At 43.4% G+C, this 26,224-nt stretch overlaps 1 protein-coding gene across 1 annotated transcript; it reads left to right on the forward strand.

The window, feature by feature from the left end:
* Positions 1 to 146: 146 nt before the first annotated feature.
* Positions 147 to 25,400, forward strand: uggt1 (UDP-glucose glycoprotein glucosyltransferase 1). Its single transcript, XM_072365611.1, has 40 exons — positions 147 to 207; positions 2,994 to 3,132; positions 3,397 to 3,476; positions 3,767 to 3,897; positions 3,982 to 4,094; positions 4,173 to 4,347; positions 5,600 to 5,696; positions 5,805 to 5,883; positions 6,106 to 6,206; positions 9,687 to 9,786; positions 9,887 to 9,947; positions 11,732 to 11,823; positions 12,532 to 12,682; positions 13,001 to 13,120; positions 13,213 to 13,298; positions 13,633 to 13,768; positions 13,905 to 14,036; positions 15,010 to 15,174; positions 15,997 to 16,117; positions 16,461 to 16,559; positions 18,006 to 18,100; positions 18,493 to 18,699; positions 18,832 to 18,963; positions 19,064 to 19,194; positions 19,278 to 19,373; positions 19,465 to 19,567; positions 19,686 to 19,765; positions 19,849 to 20,038; positions 20,501 to 20,659; positions 20,819 to 20,904; positions 21,038 to 21,122; positions 21,667 to 21,755; positions 22,119 to 22,223; positions 22,310 to 22,394; positions 22,634 to 22,816; positions 23,093 to 23,253; positions 23,361 to 23,475; positions 23,779 to 23,895; positions 24,540 to 24,684; positions 24,772 to 25,400. The coding sequence occupies exons 1-40, from the start codon at positions 177 to 179 to the stop codon at positions 24,789 to 24,791; spliced, it is 4,593 nt and encodes a 1,530-aa protein (XP_072221712.1). The 5' UTR covers positions 147 to 176; the 3' UTR covers positions 24,792 to 25,400.
* The last annotated feature ends 824 nt before the right edge of the window (positions 25,401 to 26,224 follow it).

Raw genomic sequence — 26,224 nt, forward strand, 5'->3', positions numbered from 1 at the left:
TCTTTCTTTCTTTTTCACTATGTTCCATATATGTTATGCATTCTTAAATTATTAGTCCTTAAAAGGGTATTTTCATGCAAGCTAAGATGATTATAGTTGTTCATTGTTGATTTTTGACTAGGCACAATTGTAGTCACCTTATCTGATTTACAGGACCCACCCACTCTCAGCGGATCATGAATACAGGAAGCTACGGAGCCGGCTTCGGTGAGAATAAATAGTGCATTTTAAATCTATGAAGTTTTAGAAGGCTGTGGCTAGGGTTTGTTGTAATGTTTTCATAGAGACGGTGACACAAATTGTCTGCGATTAAGCATAACTATGTGAAAAGGGGGTGTTTTTTCTTTTTTTGCAGGAGGCTTTAGCTAGCCCCTGCGGTCCTTAAACTAGCATCAATGCTCAGGAGTGTTTTCCGACTAACGTGCTTTGGCTATGGATGTATTTGGCATTCGACAGTTTAGACTACTATAAAAGCAGATCAGGTAGTGAATGGGGTTTGTATTTAGCTCATGATTAACGCTAATGTGACAACTTCGAGGATCGTCATTGAATCAGTCCGGATGTGAAAACTGTGCTCATTGGACGGAGGAGCCACGATGAAGTTTTCTATTGGACAGAGTTCATGGAGCGCTTTATTTACTAAGGAAAATCCCTGCAGGTGCACGACATCATTTTCAACTGTGAAATACCTGAAATGACGTCTTGGAGTTACTTGTCTGTCCGAAGTGGCCCGACTAATTTCTGCTCTCGTTCAGCCATTTGATCGACATTAATTCAAATTTTGTAACATGTAGAATAAGCAGCGTTTCACATGTCCCTGGTCATCTGCCTTTGCATGAAGTGTGGTGAAGTAGATTATATATAGGTACAGGATCACTGTTGATTGGACAGTTTGTTATAAAGCATGATTTAGCGAATCTGTTTCATTTCGTTCCTGGCTGCGCTTCTAGTATATTTTTTTATCATCTTGTCAATGAATAATTAAGAAATAAAACATTATCTGATTTAAATTATATTGAAATCGAGGACAAGTTGATAATATCAGTCAACTCTTGTTCTTTTCTTCTTCTTTATTTAAAATATTTCCTGTGTTAATCATTTTCATTATCATAAATTGACTTTTACTTGTCTTAATTGATTGTTTTTACTCAGTCATCCACAGCCCCGAGGGGCAGCCCACTCCCCATTTTGACTGTTACAGTCAAGTATTTGAAGTGTTCTGCAAAACTTGGAAAAATGTGGCAGTTTTATACAAGCAAACACTCAATTCAGCATTACTATGAAGAATAAATGTTTAAATCATAAATCAATGATACTGTGTGTGACAAATTGAGTCCAAGTCGTGTTTTAAAAGCTTGTAGAACCACCTTTGGCTGCAGTAACTTGAAGTCATGATTCACTGTATGAAGTTTCTCACGTTATGGAAGAACATCATCGTTGTGCGCTCTTCCAGCGGCTGTAAAACAAGCCTGAATCACTACCCCTCCACTACCGTGTTTGACAGTATGAGGCGTTTGCGCTGACTTGCTGTGTTTACTTTCCTCCAAACACTGCAAATATCTCCACTTTGGTCTCGTCTGTCCGGAGAACATTGTTCCAGAAGTCCTGCCGTTCGCTCAGGAGCAACTTTGCAAAGCGTAGCTCTGCCGCCAACTCTCTTCTGGCGACCCTTCCAAACAGATCAGCAAACTGACTCAACCTCTGCTTTTGTAGAGGAGCTCACACTTGCTTATGCTCAATTAATTAAGTGCATTTGATAAGCAGAACCTGGCTGCCGCTCACTTTCTTACTTCCTAAAGAGACTCCTTTTGTAAATGAATAATTATTCTGTAATGTGTTGATGTTTATCTGAAGTTGACCTACTATGTAAACCCTTAGATTTGAATAAGGATATACTTTCTTTTTTATTGTGACTGGACTCTTTACTGTGTAATCTCAGTATGATGGGATAATCAGATATATTATAGTTTATTATTCACTGGAAAGCTGATAAAGCTCTGTTATATGCACACATTGTAACATAATGCTTGATATCATCCCCACTAAGCTGCTTAAAAGAACAATTACGCGACCTCTGGATCTCTTACAGCAGGTTTTTATTATGCCAACCTTCGCCAACTCCTAAAGAAACCACGTATTTGGCTGCTGGTGTATTGGTAACAATGGATCAATCTTCAAACTTCCTTTTTATGATAGCAGCCCTTCTAACTGGTTTACAGTACTTCAGAGCAGAGTCGATTTTTAGAATTTTTATTTCTTTAGCATTGACTTGGCACTTTGCAGCCAGTCTCTTATGACTTAGAGATCTGCACGAGAATCAAAGTTCCCCGTTCAGTTTTATCACGGCGCCTTCCTGTCACAAAGAATGCCTCGGCTTGACTCTGGTGCACCAGCTCCATCAGCTCTCCATTAATCCCACGTCAGCTGGATTTCAGCATTAGCTGTAAAATTCTGGTTTGGGTCAGCTTTTATTTTATATTGGTTTTCAAACTCTCGCTGCCCCCCCCCACCACACACACACACACACACACACACACACAACGCCTCCAGCTTTTTTTTTTTAGACCTCCTTTAACAACTTTTTGCTTTGTGGAAATCTTTGGACGCGTCTGATTTGATTTTCATTTGATTTTGGCCTTTTTATGCATACATATTTGACTGACTTTCGCCTTACCTCTTCGCCGCACACGCCATTCTGCCTTCTCTGGTTTGATTTCTTTTTCAAAGCACTATTTGATCTCACTCATTTTATTGCCTCTATTGCCTCTCATTAGACTCTCATTAGATTTTCCTGACAGTCCTTTTTTTGAGTTAGCACTCTTTAGTCTGATGGCTTCAAAGGAGAGAAAAAAAAAAAGGAGTTTTTAATCCAAATTGCGGGTCTAAAACTAACCATTTCTTACAGGTTTTGATGATTTGTTTTCCTTCCTCACTTCTTTTGTTATCATTGGTCTTATTTACCGTCACGTCCTATTCAACGTGTCCCTCCTCAGGTGTAGGTCTGAGGATGTGGCTCCTGAGTGTCCTGCTGCTCTCTCTACTGTCTGCTGTGTCTGGGGATGCTGACTCAAAGGCTGTCACCACCACTCTCACGACCAAATGGACCGATACTCCTCTGCTGCTGGAGGCCAGGTATGACCCTGCACTGCTGAGCTGTGACAGTCTTTTAGCCGAATGCTATCTGCCACTCGACCTTTTAATGGCATAATAAGTGAATCAGTACTCTGAGGCCCATTAGACTTAGTTTAGACAGCTGACCCATAGATGTGTGAGCGGGACGCTGGCTACTAAACAGCATTACATGCATGTTCTCTGATGTTTGGAGTTGAATGAAAATGTTTTAAGTCAGTCCATGTCAGCTCATTAAACTGCCACTTTTATGTTCTTTTTCCTCAGTGAGTTCCTTGCTGAGGAGAGCCAAGACAAGTTCTGGGACTTTGTGGAGGCCAATCAAAACATAGAAGGAGAGCATGATGGTAATTTAAAACTGCCCCAGACTCTGAAGACGGGATTTCATTTTCACTTTCTCTGCTGGAAGCAGCTGAATTTATGATGTACACGCTCCGTCTTGGCAGTAATTGCAGTGTCACTGTTTTGGCCGAGTACTTGTACGTGACAGAAGGAAGCTGCAAACTGTACTTTTTGTTCTGTGTTCGACCCTAACTACTGTAACAGAATCTAAGAAGTCATTTGATTTGAATTAAAAGGGAGTGGGCTTGTTCAAAATGTCACCTCTTGACCTCTGTGTGTTGATGCTCTCGTCCAGACACAGATCAAGCCTATTATGAGCTGATTCTGAAGAAAGCCAGTGCTTTGCTCAGCCCCGTCCAGTTAAACATGCTGAAGTTTGCCCTTTCACTGAGAGTCTACTCTGCCACAGTGCACTCCTTTCAGCAGGTAACACCAGACTGACACTAGGTTTAATTTTGAAGGCAAGTCAGAAGAATCATGTTAACGCTGCTGTTGTGAATGTATTCGTAGATAGCGTCCACTGAGCCTCCTCCCTCCGGCTGCTCGGCTTTTATTAGCGTCCACGGAGAGAAGACGTGTGATTTGGGAAGCTTGGCAACGCTGTTGAAAACTGCGCCAGAAAGGTAAAGACAGGCGCTTCCAAGCAAAGAGTTAAAGAGTTACAAAGCTGTCAAATAACGACATCGCCATCTCTCTTTCAGGCCGAAGCCATACCTTTTCAAAGGTGATCATAGATACCCGGGGTCAAATCCAGATGTGCCTGTTGTCATCCTCTATGCTGAGCTTGGGAAGCCAGATTTCCAAAGGTTTCACCAAGTCATATCATCCAAAGTCAACGAAGGCTCGGCGACTTATGTTCTCCGTCACTACGTAGCTGTAGGTGTTTCACACACACACGAGCAGCTATAGTCCATTAAACATAACAAGATCAATTGAGATGAATGTAATAACGATATAATAACGATGTAATAACGATGTAATAACTCGTGGATTTCTATGAAAACCTGGTATTAAACTACCACTTGCATAGTTACTTGCATTTTAATTCAAGACATTTGTCTATGAAGCATTTTCGCTCCTCCCAATCTAGGACAGCGATCTGCCCATCAGAGCTTGTCTGAGTGGGTGGAGGCACTGCTTCCTGCACCGCTTGCAGCACCGTACATGGCACCGAGGCGCAGAGGCCGTGCTCTTTGCAACTGTTTCATTGATTATTTCCACAGTTTTATTGGTTCAGTTAGTGCACGTAGGCTTTTTAAAAAAAATGTTATTGTTATTTTTTTACAGCCGGTGCTGACGGTGCTTCTGGCTGCAAGAGGCTGCAAGTCTTTTATGTGTAATCTTAGAGCCCACATGTGGAGCTTTCTTTCAGCATTGTCTCAAGTGCTTCTCAGAAATGTGCGCTTTCAGTGTCTGAGTGCTGGGAGCAGGCAGGGTTGGTGGTTTGCAGTGAAACGCGCTCAAAAATGCCCTTTTATTGACAAAAAAAACTTTTTTAAAAATGAAAGTGCACTGAAATATATATATAAGCAAAAAACTTTCCTGCTGTTGTTTTATTTTCTCAAAATTGCAGATTGACTTTTTTTTTTCTTGTTTAAATTCTCTGGAGAAAATCAAACAGAACCAATAATAATTCAGTTTGAGCACCAGACTGATAAGCAGTAATGTTTAGCAGTACCAATAAAATCTTAATGACGCCACATAAAACTTGAATAGACGTCTATATTATTGAACATATGGCAAACTGATAATTTAAGGGTGCTTTCCCGCTCAGTTATCCACATCTGACAATACTTCTGCGGTTTAAGTAGCCTCTCCATTCACACCTGGGATGAAATATGTTTCTCCACCTTCTTATGCCACGTTGAAGTTAGGTTGCTTCTCCCTTCAGATGCAGATACAGCTGGTCCTTCCCCCTCCCACTGATTATGTTAAATTACTCTCACCAGCTGTCTATAAGCATGAAGTCTTTATGTCTAACTGAAAAGGTTGCAGCTCTTACTCTTTACTTCATAGCTTCAGGGCCAGTCGAGGCACAGTGACAGTTCTGTCTTTCTAAATGCAACTTCCAGTGGCGTGACTTCTCCCTCCTACATTTCTCCTGCAATGTTTCCTCATTTCCCTCCAGAAATCAAGCGGAAAGAAAGTGTATCTGTCGGGGTATGGAGTGGAACTGGCTATCAAAAACCAGGAGTACAAGGCAAAGGATGACACACAAGTCCAAGGTATGCACACTCCCACAACTACACACTGTCAATACTCACACGACCCACGCTGATGTAATCCCAGAGGAGCCCTGACACGAATATCAAGTTAATTGATTGTGGTTTCAGGGGAGGAGGTGAACGCTACAGTGATTGGAGAGAATGATCCGGTGGATGAGGTCCAAGGATTCCTTTTTGGCAAACTCAAGTGAGTGACTCTGTTTGGCCATGATAAAAAAATTCAAAGCTTGGTTTAGTTCCAAGAACTCCACCAACCGCGTTCACTCCAGCCAAGTCTTCTAGCACCAACCCTATCTCTGCTCAACTATCCTGAAACTAATTAAATCAATCTGTGAATTCAACCTCTCTCTCAATTAGGAGTATATTCATTAAGCAGGTGCATTTACTCTGTTCATCTGTCTGTTCACAGGACCCTCTATCCAGAGCTGAAGGAACAATTAAAGGAGTTGAGGAAGCATTTAGTAGAAAGTACCAATGAAATGGCGCCTCTAAAAGTCTGGCAGATGCAAGGTGGGCAGCTCTCCAAATCATGTTTTCCTCTTTTAGCCATCAGCAGTTTCTTCTTCTTGTTCTTCTGGTGTTTCTGTTAAATGACTAGATTTGTTAGTACAAGCGCACCATGTGAGGGGAGCAGTTGTTTGTCTTATGATGAATAATTGTCCAGCAGACTGAAACAAACGCATCCGAGGTGACGGAGAACGTTGACAGGGCAGCAAATAAACACTGCGGGACTGTGTAATCTTAGAGTTAACAGCTGCAGGTATTATTACTGTCACATCTCGAGGAATCAATTTTTATCAACGTGAAAATACACCCACAGGACTCGAACCGAGTTTTGTCAGCTCTGGCTGGCGAAATGTAACAACATGATGGCAAAAATCCCATGTTTTTTATCTCCATTAACATCAGATCAATCCTTCCATGACCTGAAGGGGGCTTTTATGTCTTTACAAGTTCACAAATATCCGATGACGGTTTTAGATACTTCTGCACACTTTGTAGATAATGATAAGCAGTGTAACCGCCACCTTTTTTTAGTCTTTTATCAATATTAAATCCATCTGCTGACTGCACGGATAAGAAAGCAGCCTTTAAGACATCTTAAGAAGCATACATTTCAAGGGAACTGTCTTTATCATTAATCGTTGCTTTGGTTTTGGCTAAGGAAATACTCCAGCAGCAGTATTGATGCTAACATCTTTAGCGGTGGCGGTTGTTAATTGTTGTCACACTTATAACACCCCTGTAGCTGCCAGCTGACTGGTCCAATCTGCTATAGATTGGCCACAAACGTGTGGCTTCAGGCCTGGAAAAAAAAAATGGATTCCTTATGATAATGAGCTTGCGACTCTCACAAGAATCCAACCACCTTGCCGCGGTAATCAGAAACTGATGGAAATAGTTAAACCAGAGGCGTATTGAGCTTCTGTCCCACCCCGTTTAATTCAGCATTTGATCGGAATGAAACGTAGCTCCCACGCTGTATATTTTACAGTAAAAGACATCACTTTGTTCCTCCGTCTTCATGTTTCAGTATTTTTTATGAGAACTGCTTTGGAAGATGAATTAATGCATCAAACCCAGTAAAAACCTCATCACCACCACAATGTGATTTCCTTGTGTGTGAACTGTCACATTGATAACGCTCTCTGTAGCCTCGTGGTTATTGGCTTGTTTATAAAAAATAAAAAGGAAAGAAAGAAAGAAAATCAACCACCAAATCAGCACCAAAAGGCAAACATTTATCTTTTTTTCTGCCTTACAACCGGACAGCCATTTTGAAAGCACTTGAATTTAAAGTCCCTTCTTACGCTTTGGTGCATCCTCTCACCACACTTGACACCAGGTCCCCGTAAGCAACAGCAATGACCTCTCTTACTTAATCTTATTTAATCTGTGAATCAGTCTTGCAGCAAGAAATCTATTTGTATAAATGTATGATTCTGTTTCATCAGTTTCCTATTGATACACGTGACCTACAAGAGCTTACAGATATGAGAGCATAATTGATTAGGATTACATTATTCATGGCTCCCATATTCAATCTCCCTCTCGCAGACGTAATTCTAGGTGTAATTTAATTTGGGTTATTTTCTTTTCCCGCACACAGACTTGATAGCGCGTGTCTTTTACCCGCATAAAAAGTCTCAGGCGTGGTCAGGATGTGAGCACGGAGAGTGTTCGATTGCAGCACATAAAGGATGCGAGAGGGATGAGGGGGCTGAGCTTGACTTTCAGACTGACATGTGGGGGCCTGCCTTTATCTCCGAAACCCACTGGGGCTCATTAGCTCAGCCTGTTTACAAAGAGAGGAGGACCTCCAGGGGCTAATCATCACACAAGCTCCAACACCATTACAGAGCTGCTCGCTGCATCAGAATAATCCTCACCGCATTCGCTCTGTAAAACTCCTCTTTTCCACACTTGGACTTGTAGACTTGTAAACTATATCTACATTCCAGTTAGCGTTCTAATCGAGCTTTAATTGCTTTAGGATAGTTTTATTTAACACATGAAGATGACGGTATTAAACAGCTCTCTTAATGTGGTTTTAAGCCTCGCTGGTGCTTGTGATGGAATAGTAACACGTGCCTCGTCTTAGCTCCATACACGGGAAAGTTTTTTATTTTTATATGTTTCTTATTTAAGTCGTTCATGACTGTTATTGTCTCGACTCGACAAAGAACACTGTGTGAGCGAAGCGTTTTTTCTCACGCTACCGCTGATGGCAACACTGTGTCATCGTGCCCAGTTGATGTGTGTAAAGACTCCCTGCAGCTGCAGCTCTTTGTCTCAGACTCTGCAGACTGCCATGCTTTCCCTATGACTGCAGGAGCTTTCAGGCAAGAAATAAATGCGTAAAAGACAACTCGCTCGTTCTTCTTAGAGGGAGATTTACACAGCGTGTTGTGGAAAACGTTCATACATGTTGAAGGATGAAGTGTTTCTAAAGGTCTAAAGGCCATGAATTTAATGAATCGTTTGCATATAAAAAACCTCGACAAAAAATACCTGCGATGTCGCGAGTGAAAGTAAAGTAGGCAGCAGAGTTCACTCAAATGTAAGACCGAGAAACTCATTAATGAAGTAGAGGAAATGTCATTTGTTGCATTCGACGGTTTCAGTTCTGGAATCACAGACAGAGTAGAAAACGATCAGCTGCCTTCCGTCACAGGCGAAGAAAAAAAGAGAGAGAGATGTTTAGATTGTATACAGGAGAAAGTGCACATCAGCCCACACAATGACTAAACCGGAGCTGTAAACCTTTCGTTTTACCTGCGGTGGATGAACACGCAGATTTTCCAGTTCACAGACCTATGATGAGATGATCAGGAGGGAGACGCGCATGTAGGGAGGTCTTTGAAGCCAGCGTTGTGTCAGAAAATCAAAAAGATTTGTGAAAACTTCTCTCTAATGGTCTTGTAACGTGTGCACGTGGTGTGAAGAATGTGTGAGATGTGCACGTTCGACTTCATAAGTAGCAGCTTGCGTGTTCTTTATGCATGTATCCGGCCCCGTATGTTTGATGCTAAATGAATTATTTGATTGATGACATTCACGTCACTCTCAGATTTACTCCGGCTGAGTCAAGTTCAAGACAAGTTAAATTTATTTGTAAAGCACATTTCGTGTAGAAAACAATTCAAAGTGCTTTGAGCAAGAGGCTGTCTGTCATAAGCAATATTTTTAAGCATTCTGGATTTTACAGCATTACAGTGTGGGTTGTTTGACCTCACAGTGCTTCAAGCTTGAATGTTAAATCTTCTTTGGTCATTCTTTGTTTCACTTTAACTTTATTTGGATTATACACTCTTACACTCTGACAAGTTCTCATGCTGCTTTAAGTTGCAGTGCAGCTGATTCTCTTTGACTTGTGTGCTTGTTGTTCTTCTCTCTACTTTCGGCCCCTCATCATTCTCCCGTCTTTTTATTTTTTTTTTATTTGCCCTTTTCGCCAACCCGTCCATCCACCCACATCTTCTTTTATAGATCTGAGTTTCCAGACAGCGGCTCGCATTCTTGCTGCTCCCGCTGTTGATGCCCTCAATGTAATGAAGGACCTGAGTCAGAACTTCCCCACTAAAGCCAGGTAGAGAAGAAACGCACACAAAGCACAGGCAGTAGCTGAAGGAAGGCGTTTGAGTTTGTGTACTTATTGATGTGTTCGAGGCTTCTCTTCTGCCTCACAGGTCCATCACGAAAACAGTGGTCAACTCTGAGATCCGCAAAGAAATTGCCGAGAACCAAAAGGTACACACGTGTCCACCTTTTCAATCCCTTCTTTCACTCTTTACACCAGTATGAATTGTCATTATTTTAGGAGGTGCAATCTCTTTCTTCCTAATTGCCAATAAATTGTATATTCTGTATGAAAAGCTACTAAGCAACACATTTTGGTTGGGCTCAAAGTTTTGTTTGCCTGCTTTAGTTGAGATTCAGAAGTGACCGACATGATAAACCTTACCTCTAACTGGGTTAGATTCTGGATCGCCTTTAACTTTTTTTTTACCAGCTGGTTCAGCTTCAGTTGGACCAGAGTCAACGATCTTCATGCCGAGTGTCCCGAACGCAGCCATCTGTCCCCTTCCCATCCTCCCTGGTTTTTTTTTTTGTTTTTTTTTTTAGTGTTTTGGAGCAAAATGTTAACATAGATTACTGAACCTGCATTCCACCAGGTTTGGGTCGGTCCCCTCACTCCATAGTAACCAAAAGGGGCTCGTTGGTAGCTACGATAGTCAGATCGGAAATGTGTCATATCCACCTGTCTGCGGGTCACATATTCATATGCTTCAGGCAGGAGTTTTACATCCCAAAATATATTTTATTCAAAGCTGAAACCTTGAGCTCAGTTTCCTGGTCATCAGAGCAGCAAGAGGCCAAACTGAGCCACTCTGCATGCAGGTCAAATGATGAGCTGTCCATCACATCCGGTTTTTATTCAGAATAGACTTATTGGCTAAACAGGAAGGACTCGTAGCATCAGTTTGTCTGCTTGTGCTTTTGGCCCCCTGCTGATTGGATTGTCTGATGGTCAGGAATAATTAGAGTTTGAGTATTTACCGTTGTGGTCTAATAAAGAAAAACAAATGGCGGCGTTGCATGCAGCTGCAACCGCAGGTCCTCGGCCTCCTGCAGCCTATTGGGAAATATCTCCAAAAAGGAGAACTGCCCCTCCTGTTAGCGTTTACCATTTATCACATAATAAAATGTGAGAGGAACAAACAGCATTTGACTTCAAAAGCATTCGGGTTTGACAATCTGTTTGGCTTTTGCCAAGCTGATAATGGAACAGGTAATCGCCCCTTCTTTTTTTTTTTTCCCCCCCCTCCTCCTCCTGCTCCTCTGTGCTCATATTATCTTTGTGTGCAGAAGACAGGAGATCAGGTTGGTGGTGGGGGTGTGCAGACAGACGTCCTAATTACTGAATCGGTGATTCATTCAGCAGACACACCGAGTCCTGTGGAGAGAAATGGTTATTGATTGAAGTAGTTTGGACACCGGCGCTCGCATGCAGCTCCTTCTTTCTCTCTCACACAGACGCCACACACGCGCAGTTTAAGTGGGATGAACAATATTTGTGTTAATCATGTCTTGTTGTAATTGCAGTGTCTGGAGTATGATTAATCTGATATCTTTGTCTTTCTGTAATGAGATTTGACTGCGCCAGAATAACTTTGAGCTTTCCTTTTGCCTCCGCTGACACACAAACGCGCACAGCTTCTCGTATCCGTGCGCGCGTTCCACACCCCTTTTCTCTAATAATTAGATTTGTTTAGTGTGGGATTTGATTGCTCTAAACAGACTGACTTTGAACAGAGCTGTCTGTGCTTATTTGGAGCTGTCAGAGCGCCTCGTTACAGCTTTGTGTTGATCGTTGCCTCTAGTTTTACAGTGTAATTGACTGCGCGATGAGAGGCTTTGACGCTTCGTGCTGCACAGTGTGGCGATTTTGCTCAGCTGTTATTGTATAAGGAGCTTTAGTGTTTGATGTGACTAGGACGTTCAGTTATTTTGACATTTTCCTCTCTCCATAGTTCTTCAAAGGAACTCTGGGGTTGCAGCCAGGGGATTCAGCCCTGTTCCTCAATGGGCTGCATATAGATCTGGACACACAAGACATCTTCAGGTAGACACACAGCATCATATCTGAATGTGGAGTTTATTATCACTGCAGTACAGAGTTACATCTGGGTTGTAATGCAACCTACAGCTTAGAGTCACTCTTTTAAGAGCTGAAAAAAAGGAGTTTATTACATCATTAGTAAGTCAAAAGAATATTAAAATCAAGGAATACTTCAGCATCAAACAGTATGAAACAAATAATGGTTCTAACTTCTTAAACATAAGGGATTTGGTGCAGTATTTCTCAGTCAACTGAGTGTTTAGTTATTATTGTAATTCTAAGATGTCACCGTGGGCTCTAATAAACTGTGATGGCAATATTTCTGTGGTTTTGACGCATTTTACAGACCTCACAGTTGATTGGCTGGTCAAGAATCGAACGCTGCTGTCCCTGTTCAAAACCAGCTGTTCGAACTACTGTCTTAAGACAAAGAAAGCAGAAGATTATCCCATCTGAGAAGCCAAATTCCATAAATACTCAGCACTTTTGCTTTTAAAAGTAGTTGGGTTTTCTTTTGATCTACTAAATGACTCATGATTGCAGCAAATCTATAATAAGATGATAATGAGCCTTCGGTGTGAAGCGCTTTGCGATAATTAGATGTTAGCAGTCATGTTGATACATTCAGGCTTCACGCCTACTGAAGCACTCGGTGCGGATCAGCTGAGGATGCACACACATTAACTCCCTCTGCCCTGTTGTCACCTGCAGCGTGTTTGAGGTACTGCGCAGCGAGGCCAGAGTAATGGAGGGTCTGCGCTCGCTACTTATCGAGACGCCCTACATTCACGACATCCTGAAGCTGAACGTCCAGCCCTCTGACTCCGATTATGCTGTCGACATCCGCCACCCTGCCATCTGTGTAAGAGCGCGTATCCTTCTTCCAGCAAATGATCACACACTGAGAAACAACCCGTCAAGATGTGAAAATGTTGCAGCTAATGAGCGGTTTACCCAAAATACCCGTTAGAGGGAAAAAAATACCGTGTTCTTGTGTCACAAAACACAATAATTTTTCTATGGGAAAGAATTTGGAGGCGTTTCAAGCCTAACAAATTAAGGCCCTGGTTTTCAGCGTGCCAGCAGTCAAATGTAATTATTTGTTGGCGCTTGTCTGCTCGTTTTTTTTTTTTTTTTTTCTTGACGCCGCCTGTCAACGCATTCCCTCTTTTGTTTTCAGTGGATAAACAACTTGGAGACGGACCACAGGTACAGCTCGTGGCCCTACAACGTGCAGGAGCTGCTCAGGCCGACTTTTCCTGGAGTCATCAGGCAGATCCGCAAGAACTTTCACAATTTGGTAAGTCCACAGCGGATTAACGAGCCCCTAGTGAATCCACGTGAATATGAAGAGAAAAAAAATAGATAAATACCAGCAAATGTCTGTTGCAGGTGATCATACTGGACCCAACCCAGGAGAACGCCGTTGAACTGCTGAGTGTGGCTGAGATGTTTTACGCCAACAATATCCCCCTCAGGTTGGTAACCAATTAAAGTCGATACACCGTCTTAACGTAGGAACTGGGTTACCCTTTAGTTGCATCACGGCTTAATGGGTTAAACTGACACTTTAGGTATATTTACGCCTTCTCATTGGCTGCACAACTCTGAGAAATGGAAACATGGGGTTGTAAGAATTAGCTGAGATTATGCACTTAGAAGCTGTTTTAGTTTTCCGAGTTTTGCCAGTTAAGCTTGGAAGGCCTTTAATGCATCTCTGCACGCGCCATCCTGGGACGGTCACTTTGTTTTAGTGCCGACGAAGCAGGCAGCACACACTGGGAACTCACTTGGCTCCTGTTTGTGGTGTAGGATCGGGCTGGTGTTCATCGTGTCGGATGAAGATGACATTGACGGCATGCAGGATGCAGGCGTGGCGCTCATCCGAGCCTATAACTACATCAGCGACGAGGTTGACAGTCAGAGTGCATTTGAAGCCGTCATTTCAGTGAGTCTGTTTCACAAGCTCTGAGCTGAGGAAATGCCTCATCTTAGGATTCCTGTTACCCTAAGAATAAGCTGTTAGAAACGAACTCACCGTTGCCGTCGACGCTTGCCTCTCCTTCGTCGCTCTCTCTCACCAGATGTTTAACCGGGTGGCAGTCGGCGGACGGCTGAGCGTCGGAGATGTAGTTAAAGTTCTTGAGAAGAAGTTTCCCTACGTGGAGGTCAGCAGTGTTCTTGGAGCCGACTCCAACTACGACAGCAACAGGAAGGTGAGTCGGGCCGACTGTGCCATCGTGTGCCGGATGTTCACATGATTTTTCAGTGTGTTTTAACGTCTTCATTGACACGATTAAGATATTATTGCAGAGATTTGTTAACTTGGCCTCAGTCTTTTGATTATCTTTAGCCTGCCAAATCAAATTATTGGTGTAATTTATCTGCTGCTTCTTGTGCATGTGTGTGTCATAACTGGCTATTTCCTGATAAGCTGATTACAGCCAGCAAGGTGAATATCAGCTGATTATCAGCTGATAGCAACCTTTGCCATGTTTCTGTGTGCGTCTGTGCATTTGTTGTGGGTTTAATCTCGGTCATCCTTTTAAAACACTGAGCTCTCTCAGTCCCTGAACATTTCACCTTGTTTTTAGCCAGATAACCTCCCCTCAGCTCTAGCAGTAGCTTAGTTTTTTAATGAGCAACTTCCATAACTTTAGGCAAATGAATGTATTTACCCCCCCACACATACACACACAATAAAAATCCCTTTTAAATTAAACCAATAAAAGAAATGAAATTTAATTCCGGGTAACATTTTAGGAATAGCGTTTGGTTTAGACACTGTTTCAGGCGTGGATGTGAAGTGTCAGCAGCTCCTGAAAATTTTATTCAGGCAAAATTAGTCAGAAAGCCTTTTTTCTTTCTTTTTTTTCTCTGTGCTCAAAAAATCTAAACCTGTCTGACCTCCAACTGAGTCCCCGCAGCTGAGCTGGTTTTGGCAACCAGTTTACGTCGGTTGCTTCTGCTGCTACAGGCATAATGAGACCGTTTTAATGTGAAGATTGACTTTTTAAGTGGTTAAGGCAAATGCCTCATTATCTGGTGTTTGCTTTGTTTGTGTCTCGCAGGGGACAATTAAACACTCTTCCTCTTGTATTTGATAAAGAAAGATCCACCTCTTCACGGTCTTCTGCTTTGTCTTTAACAGATGGCCAGATTAAAATTTTCCTCCATGTCCTCTTTCAGGAGGGGCGGGCATACTATGAGCAGACAGGAGTGGGCCCGCTGCCTGTGGTCATGTACAATGGCGTACCTTACCGGCGTGAACAGCTGGACCCAGACGAACTGGAGACTGTCACCATGCAAAAAATCCTGGAGACCACCTCCTTCTACCAGAGAGCTGTCTATCTGGTATGATGTACAGGTCAAAATGTGTGCAGAATCATTCCGTTTTTACAGTGCAGCGAGCTCAGATTGGCAGCTTTCACCAAGAAGTGAATGTATTTCTGAATATTTCTAAATAGAAATTAGGTTTAATCTCATAAGTAAAAAATAAAAAAAGAAGAAAGGATTTGTTAATGCTCCCATTGTTCATTTGAGGCTTTGCAGATGCAGTTCGGATAAAGTCGAAATATTAATTTGTTTTTCTAATTTCCTTTTTTCTTTGCTGGATTTTACCCCAAAAAGTAGTATGATTTATTTAAAAAAGAGAGAACAACTAAGGATTAAAAGTAGAAGAACAGAAGAGCTTTAGATAACTTCCCTCTTTCAAGTTAATCTATTTAAAACTTCATTTGCACGCTGGGATTGTAATCATGAAATAAAGTCTCTCTTTGGCACGGTGTTTGCGAACGTGCCATCTGTCATATTTTCTCTTTTAAATGTTATCCCATCAATCATCGGAGCCAACTGGTGCTTTCGCGGCTGTTTGAGCACGGTGCGCTGCCTTTAGTTCAGTTGTTTCAGCAGTTCCTCGTGTCAACAAAGTGTTCGTCATCACCCGTTTCCGTCTTTTTAATGTCGAATCCAAACTTTTAACGACTGCGCTTTGGAAGCCATTCAGGGTCACAAGAGGCTTATTTATTTATTTTTCCTGTTTTAAACTGCGAGTCTCAGCTGGGAAAGCTCGCAGAGAGTGACTCCCTGCATCTCTGTCAGCTCTGCAGTACCGCCGAAAGATGACGTCTCAGACTTACTGCGTTAAACTGCATTATTTCCTCTTGTGGCTTGCAGGGCGAGCTGGCTACAGATCACGACGTCGTGGACTTCATCATGAATCAGCCAAATGTCGTTCCCCGCATCAACCCCCGGGTTCTGTCCACCAGCAGAACCTACCTTGATTTGTCTGATACCAGTGAGTGCACATTAGGAATGATTGTTCTGAATTTAGTGTGTGGCTGGTTAACAAAGGCCTGAAAAGCAGAAATCAGTCACCGTCTTATATAATTGTGTTAACAAAGCCATAGAATTTTTATTTTATCAGCTTCATCTGAGTCTCCTCATTATAGAATTACAGTGTTTACACCTTACTTTGACAGCTGACATTATAACAGACTACGGTCTGACAGCTCCTGCTCGTGGACCCACTCATGCATATATGGGATATATTTTCTAGATCTGTTTATGTGTTTATGTTAACTTACTGATCATCTGAACTAATTAAACCCATCACCTGTCCTTTCTTCACTTTTTTGCAGACAACCACTTCATAGATGATTACGCTCGCTTCTCCACCCTAGACACAGAGGAGAGGAGCACCGCTGTGGCCAACAGCATGAACTACATGACTAAGAAAGGTCAGCTCATAAAAGACAGCGAAAAACACGGTTAAAGGGCACGTCTGTGGAGTTGATTCTTTGTTTCTATTGAAGATAATGACGCCATCTTCAGTCCTAAACTGTCCTCCTGTGTTCTCCTTTTGTTCTCTCCTCCTCATTCACTTCCTTTTTCTCATTCATGTGGTTTTTAAAAAAGGGATGACCACCACCAACAGGCATGGTAATCACTCTTTTACTCCACGTTATTCCCTCCCCTCCTCTCTTGGTCTTTTTTTTTCAGTTTTCCTTGCACTTCTCTGGCAGCGTTTCGATGTATTTGTGGATCCGCCACCATCTCCTCCATCTGTGTTGCATTTCTCAGAAGACGCAAATGACTAATTACGCATGTGATTATTGGGTGTACCGGGGTCCAAATATTCAAATGTGTTTACTTAGCTTCAGTGTTCTCATATTTTCTTCTATTACTCTTAGTGAGTGCATGACGGTTCATTCATTAGCTGCATGGAAAATAAGTATTAAGGGTTTGATGACAGGAGAACAGCAATAATAGTAATAATAATCATTATAAAACAAAGGGACTTGTCTCCTTTACCTCATAAATTCATGTGTATAGACCGGTTTCTGAGCAACTTCATCATAGAAGTGTGTGTGTGTGTGTGTGTGTGCAACTAGGGGGCAGAAAGCAGGTCTAATCATCCTCCTGAGCTGAGATGACAAAGCAGTTAACTCCACCAACCACCAAAAAGATGAATGGGAATTGTTCAGTGTGCCGAGAGGGTCACATCTCTTTGCTAAGAACAGGAGAAAAGTGTGCATTCAGGCAATTACGAGGGCAGGCCGGTGGTCCTGATAGTCCTACAGACAATGAAAGACTCTGCAGTGTGTCTTTGTCCAAAAATCCAAAACTGGGGTTACTTTGTTTAAGTAATGTAGTTGAGACCATACACTCAGACATGTCTAAAATCTATTTGTGCAGTAATACCGGGGATCCGGTAAAGGATGAATTAAGTATAAAAATGGGACCGGTACCAGGACTTCCAGTGTAATCCGTGAGAACCAAGACCGAGCTGCTATCAGCTGCACAGTATGTTTGCAGAAGCTGTAAAATGGCCGCATTGTGAACATTTTTACTGACGCTAACGTCACCAACACGCTGCTGCTGATGTCGAAAATAGACCAGAAACGCCAAACCAACATCCAAAAACCTGGTTGGGTCTTTCAGAATGTTGTTAACTTCTAACTCATTACGCAGTTTTTATTATAAACTGTGAATATATATGAAATCCGCTTAGATTAGCACAACGATGAAAGAGCTTGTTACAGTCATTGATCGACCTCTGTTTCGCCTCCTAGATGCACGGACATCCAATAATGTTTGTAAGCAAGGAGCCGACGTGTCGCACAGCCTCGACTCCCGACTCTAACCCTTTGCCTTTCTTCTTCTTCTTCTTCTGTGCTTGTCAGATGATGGGTACATCCGTCCCGTGACCTTCTGGGTGGTCGGGGACTTTGACAAACCCTCAGGACGCCGACTTCTTTATGATGCCATCAGACACATGGTGTGAAATCTTTTCTTATCAGTCTGTGATAAAAGGTGATGGTTTAATGTGACGTGTTGAGTCAGTGATTCCAAGAAAAATGTGGGTGAGAAAGGGATTTAAAAGGATAATTGGTTCCCATTTTTGGAAACATGCAGATATTGGAGCGATATCAGTCTTCTTGCATTATTAGAAGGAGAGAAAGTAGGAAACTGTCAAAGCGTTCCCTTCAATGTTTGATTCTATCTGAGAGTAAAAAGAAGTGTGATTAAAAACAAGCAACATCAGTTTAAGCCGTTATCTCTAAGTCTCGAAAAGTGCGGGATAGACTGACTGTTGAGGTGTAGCTGTGTGGCAGCTCTTATAACCAGAGTAACTGAACCGATGGGGCCTAATGTGTCGCTCCACAACAGAAAACCAGCAACAACGTCCGGCTGGGGATGATCAACAACCCCTCAGCCGACCCGTCGGCCGAGACGAGCCGCGTGACCAGAGCAATCTGGGCCGCCATCCAGACGCAATCCGCCAACAACGCCAAGAACTTCATCACCAAGATGGCCAAGGAGGAGACCGCTGCGGCCATCGAGAGGGGCGTCGACATCGGAGAGTTTGCTGTCGGGGTGAGGAGTTTTCGCAGAGAACGGCGGCTTTCTCGTTACATTTCTTTTGTTTTTAATCGTTAAAAGCTGACGGCAGAGGCAGGCAGGCCTGTAACATTTACTGAACGTTGTTTTTTACGCTCTTGCCTTCAGGGGATGGATTTGTTGTTGTTCAGAAGTGCGTATGAGAGTTCCAAATTTGACTTCCTGCTCTCCCACGCTGCCTACTGCCGAGACGTGCTCAAACTGAAGAAAGGACAGAGAGCAGTTATCAGCAATGGAAGAGTGAGTCACAGCCATTTCTTCTTGTTACAGAATATGGGTGCAGTTCCCCACAGCTCCTGGAGCCACTTGAGCTGATATTCTTCTTCTTTCTGCTTCACAGATCATTGGTCCACTGGAGGATGACGAGGTGTTTAACCAGGATGACTTCCTCCTCCTGGAGAACATCATCCTTAAAACATCTGGAGAGCGCATCAAAAGCAAAGTGCTGCAGTTGGAAATCGAGGAGGACAGGTATTTTATTCGGGACCTTCGCATTTGAGCTTCTTCTTCTTGAGTGTTCAGAGTGCTGTGAGTTACCGCAGCGTTTCCCTCAGGGCCAGCGACCTCGTGATGAAGGTGGACGCTCTGCTCTCCTCTCAGCCCAAAGGAGAAGCGCGGATAGAGTACGGCTTCGCAGACGACCGCCACAGGTAGGGTTGGAACACATCATTCACCCAGTGAGTGTTTGAAAGACCAGGTCTTTGTTTGCATGTCGATCATTAATTTGTTATCTGTCCTCAGTGCTGTGAAAATCCGCCCTAAGGAGGGAAATGTGTACTTTGATGTCATCGCCGTAGTGGATCCGGTAACGAGGGACGCTCAGAAGCTGGCTCCACTTCTCCTGGTAGCTTTTCACGGTCCTTTATTTGATTCTGGGATATCTTGTCCGCTTCTTGATTCTGTCACCCGTCTTATTCCTAAGCCGTCTTCTCCTTTTTGTCCTCTGAAACATCTCTGTGTAGGTTCTAAAGCAGCTGGTAAACGTCAACTTACGAGTCTTCATGAACTGCCAGTCCAAGCTGTCAGAAATCCCTCTGAAGAGGTGAGAGAAAAGCCGAAGACTCCTCGACCGGTTTGCAGAGTGTGAACTCTTAACTTCCTGACTCCTCTGCGTCTGTCTTCCAGTTTTTACCGCTATGTTTTGGAGCCGGAGGTGGTATTTCAGGCTGATAGCAGTTTCTCCCCCGGCCCTATGGCCAAGTTCCTGGACATGCCTCAGTCTCCACTCTTCACCCTGAACCTGAACACCCCTGAGAGCTGGATGGTGGAGTCTGTGCGCACCCGCTATGACCTGGACAACATCTACCTGGAGGAGGTACAGCGAGCGTCTGTCAGGGTTCAGTCGGGATCTTTCGTGAAATTTGACTTATTAGTCTCTGTTTTTTAAGATAAAACACTCTCACTGTGTGTTGGGTTTTTTTTAACTTTGACACATTGAAGGGAAGATGCTGAGTTGAGTTTCTGAGGCTTTAAAAGGAAAAAACATCAATAATTCTGGAGATGTTCCAGTTGTTCTGAGGCTGAACCTGCTCTGAGCACACAAATAGTTCACTCCCGTATCAGACTGCATATCTATTCTGATTGTTGAACTTTTTTCTTCCTCTTTTGACCTCCTGTTGTTGCCCAGCTTTGTCCAGCGGGTGATGATTTCCCTTTCATTTTTGAGTTTGTGCGGTGGAGCTTTCCTTCTCTTCATAGAAACCTTCTGCTTGTTAACAATCCATTCGTGTGTCTCTATCTGGACTGCTCCAAATAAGCTGTGCTTTCCGACCCTCAGGTGGAGAATATTGTAGCGGCGGAGTACGAGTTGGAGCATCTTTTGTTGGAGGGCCATTGTTTTGATGTCAGTTCAGGTCAGCCTCCGCGTGGCCTCCAGTTCACTTTAGGAACCGAATCTGAGCCGGTCATTGTGGACACTATCGTCATGGCAAACTTGGTAAGTTTTAACTTTAAGTAAGAGCTTCCACAAGGCGGCTAATCTACAAACAGCCTTGTTTTGTCAGAGCTGATTGATGCTTCCCAGCTTAATAAACATCTTATTCTTTACTGTTTATTATCTGAAGAACAAGCTGTAAATCTCTGTTGTTCTCCTCAGGGTTACTTTCAGCTCAAAGCCAACCCCGGCGCCTGGATGCTGAAGCTGAGGAAAGGACGCTCCGAAGAAATCTACAAGATTTACAGGTGAGAATAATGTGGAGAGTTTCTTTTTCTGCCCCGGTGATGAAACGGTGCGTTCGTTTCGACTTCTCCATCCACAAACAAGTCATAAACTCCGCTCTGGTGCCTTTGTTGTCCTCTCTTTCCTCTCCGGCAGCCACGATGGCACAGACTCCCCTGCAGACTCGGATGACATCATCGTCGTGCTCAACAGTTTCAAGAGCAGGATCATTAAAGTCAAGGTCAGTCCACATGTGATGCTGCGGGAAAGGAATCTGCCCTCAGCGCTGTTCACCTCACATAAATCCCAAAAGGCTCCAGACTGTCCACCTTCCAAATGAGCCGAAAAGACTCTGCTTTGTGTCAAAGCATTTTTGACCAATGCTGAATATACAGTATAATTAGTTAGTTGGGTAAAATAAATGATTACTTTTAACTTTTGATGTGGACACATGCAGTTCTGTTGCTGATCAGTGGATATCAAAACTGAATTAAAACTTAGTTGTTTTTTGTAGTGTTTTTTTTCCTCAACCGTTGTTGATGGAGCATGAAATAATATAACTGGTTTGATATTACTTTGAATTTGTAAATGATTCGATAAAGATGGAACTTAAATACAGTTGTTTCTCGGTTTTCAGTTTTTTTGCACGCGTGAGCAGGCTCTTATCATCGGGAACGGGTCCGACGAACCTCTCGCCCAGCATGGGGTTCAGCTTCTGTGTTTTCAGGGAACTCTTTCTATCTTTAAATGTGTTTTTTTGTGTGTGTTAAAACTGTGTCGATCAGGTCCAGAAGAAGCCAGACAAGTTCAACGAGGAGCTGCTGAGCGACGGGGCCGAGGAAAGCGACACTGGCTTCTGGAAATCTCTAACACGGTACAGCTCGGATCAACATGATTTAGCTATTGCTTTTACAATCGCTGCATATGGAACAGCACGTTGGGGGGTGTCACTCAGTCCCGAGAGCACGGCTCGTTAAATGAGCCAAAAGACGCTCTCTGCCTCCAGCTTACCAAAAGAGAAGAATTGCTGCTTTTCTGTGTTGAACATTTTGAAGTTTGACACCTGTATTGCTAATAAATATGATATATTTCTATAAGATGCCGTTGTAATAATGTTTTCTGCTCACTTTGGCGGTTGCATCGTGCAGGTACACTACACTGCAGATCATTTACCGTGACTCTGAGAAGTCTTTAACTTCAAGATCTGCCACCTGATCTGTTTTATTTGGTCTCTCAGAGGCTTCACAGGCGGAGGGAAGGCAGAGGAGCCAAAGCAGGAGAAAGACAACGTGATCAACATCTTCTCGGTGGCCTCGGGGCATCTGTATGAGAGATTTCTCAGGTGGGGATTCATATCTGCTCAAATCCTTGAAAACTGAGACTTTATTGAACCCCGGTCGTTCTGATTCTGTTCTCCTCCTCTACCAGGATTATGATGCTGTCAGTTCTGAAGAACACCAAAACTCCTGTCAAATTCTGGTTCCTGAAGAACTACCTGTCCCCGACTTTCAAGGTAGGATTTCTTTCCCCCCGGGTGCTTAAAAACCAGCTCACATCTCATCATTGAAGCGGAAACGTTCTCCTCTTCTGTCCATCAGTGATGCGAACTGAAAACTTAAGCTCTGAATGTTGAGATCAAACAAGCAGCAGCAGTGAGGTGTTTCCTCCTAAATGCCCGTGTTTCCTTTTGTGCCGTTACTGCTTCTTATCATCAGTTTGTCCTTACGTACGACTTCACTTGTCTCCTTACAGGAGTTCATCCCTCACATGGCGAAGGAATACGGTTTCCAGTACGAGCTGGTCCAGTACAAATGGCCCCGGTGGTTACACCAACAGACCGAGAAGCAGAGGATCATTTGGGGCTACAAGATCCTCTTCCTCGACGTTCTGTTTCCTCTTGCTGTCGATAAAATTCTGTTTGTGGACGCCGATCAGGTTCGCTCATATTCAGCTGCACCAACTCTTTTACTCATAGGAAAGGAGGAGGAGGAGCGTGCTCTGCTGTGCTCTTTGTAATTCACCCACTGTCATGTGTCACATCACACTCTGGGACTGTTGGTGTGAAGTCGGGCCACAGACAGAGGCGATCCATGTTATGATATCCATTTTCAGTTTGAGACATTTTGTAAGAGCTCAGTGAAAGAATAATTGTTAATAGCTAATCTGAAGTCATCTTTTGAGTTCTTCCCACTGTATCCTGCGCTCTATCAGATTGTGCGCACAGACCTGAAGGAGCTGCGTGACTTCGACCTGGAGGGAGCTCCATACGGGTACACGCCGTTCTGCGAGAGCCGCAGGGAGATGGACGGCTATCGCTTCTGGAAGTCGGGGTACTGGGCGAGTCACCTCGCCGGACGCAAATACCACATCAGGTACGTTCCGCTCGCTGGGCCGAAGACACTCTCACAGATGAGCTGCTTTCGCTTCCGTTTCCAACTCATCTCTCATGCTTCGTTGCTCCGTCCTGCTTCCTCTGCAGCGCCCTGTATGTGGTAGACCTGAAAAAGTTCAGGAAGATAGCTGCAGGAGATCGTCTCAGAGGACAGTACCAGGGGCTCAGCCAAGACCCCAACAGCCTGTCCAACCTCGACCAGGTGTGTCTGAGATCCGATTCCGAGGGTCTTCCACTTTTTTCACTCTGCACGGTTGCATTTCATGATTACAACAGATATTTAAGTCTCAAACTCTGTAAAGTCCTGAGCCCAGCGAAAGAGCAAGCTTTAAAAAAAGTTCCCTCAGAAAGTAACTGCATTACTACAGAAAACAGAACATCATCTGAGTGCTCCGCCTTCACAACTAGATCTCCCTTTAACCCCATGGTGTTGTTCCTTAGATCATTCTCAATGTGTTCCTGCCCGTGCCTCTTTAAACGGTTTCTGCATCCTTCTTGTTTTTAGGATCTTCCCAACAACATGATCCACCAGGTGCCCATCAAGTCTCTGCCTCAGGAGTGGCTGTGGTGCGAGACCTGGTGTGACGACAGCTCCAAGAAGAGCGCCAAGACTATAGATCTGGTAACGGACTGTGCATGCGCGTGTGTGTTAAGGCCGGTGTGATAAAGACAAAACAAGACAAAATGCACATGTACACGAGGAGTGAGGGGGTTGCAATGTGACCTAGTGGCCACCAGAGGGCAGGCAGGCTCACTGTGAGGAAATGCAGCAACTGAGAATGCAGCACGAGTGAGTTCTTTAAAGAAAGATGTGAGGATATATATATATATATATATATATATATATATATATAATATAGAAAAACAATGACAACCAACAACTCAAAAACAACCTGAGCTCCAGTGATAGTTTAAAAGAAAAAAAACAAATCTAGGACAGAGTAGGTTTTTGTTGGACTGCCTGGGATGTTTGCCTGTGCTTAGAGGAAGCCGAAATATCAGGAGCAGTAAATAAACTCACAGATTACTTTACAGATTAGGCCCTTTAGCATCCAGAGAGATTCACTACTGTGTGTGTGTGTGTTGCATAAATCAAACTTCTAAAAATCAGATGAATATTTACACATCTTTGCAACTTTCTGGGCCTGTCCGAAATGGACAGTTGAGACAGACCAAACACTGAAGGCAGATGATGAGAAATGAGAAGTGTGCTTAACATAGTCTTAGAGCAATAGCATGCCTATTAACTACCCCTCCCCCCAACAGTGCAACAACCCAATGACCAAGGAGCCCAAGCTGCACGCCGCTGTGAGGATCGTGGCCGAGTGGACGGACTACGACCAGGAGCTAAAACGCATGCAGACGAGAGTCCAGGAGGGATTGAACCACACGACCAAGCAGCAGAGCACAGGTACTCAGCACTCACAGCAGCCGACCCCGTACACGCTCAGGCTCTGCATCACTCACGCCGATGTTTCTCTCCCACTGTTTCTGTCAGACGGTCACACCGAGTTGTGAGGATCCGCTGGTCGCCGTGACGAGCCAGTGAACTGGACTCTGTTTAAAGAGTCTTCTTCATCAAGAGGTTTCTCTCTCTTGCCTCGGGGACTGCTGGCAGACTGACCACAAACCAGGGCGCACCGGTTCAAAACCATGTTGTTTTTGTTCTTTTTCTAGGTTTTCTGTGGACGTGTGGGTACAAGCAGTGAGAATGTATTTTTGTGAAGAGAATATCAATGCTGTTTCCTTCTCCCTGTGATGGATGTCGGGCTGTTAGTTTGCACTGATTCTGGTTGAAGCACATGGATAAAAAAAATAAAAAAAACAGGACTTTGGTGTTCATCTCCAACGAGTTTAGCATCCGATGGTGGGGGGGAAATTTAATCGGGAATAAAACCACGTGGTATACGATACGGGTGGAGAAACGGAGCTTTAACTTTAAACACTTAAAATCAGCGGACTTGATCAAATCCCCAGATTCTTGCAGAATATTATGGTCGCTGCGACCCTCGGGTAAAGAAGCCTGCGTGGGTTGCAAAGCAGAAGAAAGAGGAGGGTTTGAATAATTCAGTTTACCTGTAAGGGAAAAGCAGTCGGAACAATTTGGCTGGAAAAGAATCAAGTAAACATTCAGTTTCTCTGTAAAAATCCATTGGTTTGTGTCATTTTCCTGTTTTTGGCTGGCTGATGTTTTCTTAAATAAAAAGATTCATACAATCCTCCCGTTCACATCTGGTTGAGTGTGTTAGTTTTGTGTCATTTCCATTTCTCTCTCAAGGGGAACCAATTGTTAAAAATCCCCAAAAAGCATCTAAAAGTGCGTGAGCCCCCCCCTGACACAAAGCCTGTTGCTGGAAGGTTTCAGACTTTTATTGTGATCCATTTGAAAAAAGGTTTTACAAAAGGTAACATTCAATTTTTACACCAATTCTTTAAAAAAAAAAAAAAATCACTTAAAATAAGGTTTTGATACAACAAATTCAGTTAACTAAGTAATGGCTTCTATAAACAAAGTGAAAATAAGATAATATACATGTAAATGAATTCTACAAACATAAAAGGACAAACTGAGGAAAAGATTACATTAATTAGGATAGAAATTAAAAATAAAAACAATGGCATGATTGCTTTCCTTTTTGGGTGACATCTGGCAAGAATTACCAGCAGAGCAGAGAAAAATAAACCAATCCCGAATCATCCAGCTGGAACGTGCGCCCACCCGGAGGCTACTGATTGGCTGCATCCGTTTTCTTCCCACGCAGCAACGCCGATGTGTGTTCTCCTGCAGCAGCGTGCGACGCGCCCTGCGGGATCCCGCAGGCGACCGCTGGGAACTTTCCAAATTTGTGTTCGCCGGCGCGTCGCTCCGATTCAGACGACACCCAGGTGAGCACAGAGCAGTCGGAAACTGAGATACAAGTCGAGTTTTACAACAAAAATAACAAAAAAAA

Source organism: Leuresthes tenuis, unplaced genomic scaffold (assembly GCF_036924035.1).
Source record: "Leuresthes tenuis unplaced genomic scaffold, fLeuTen1.0.hap1 SCAF_15, whole genome shotgun sequence".
NCBI lineage: Eukaryota > Metazoa > Chordata > Actinopteri > Atheriniformes > Atherinopsidae > Leuresthes > Leuresthes tenuis.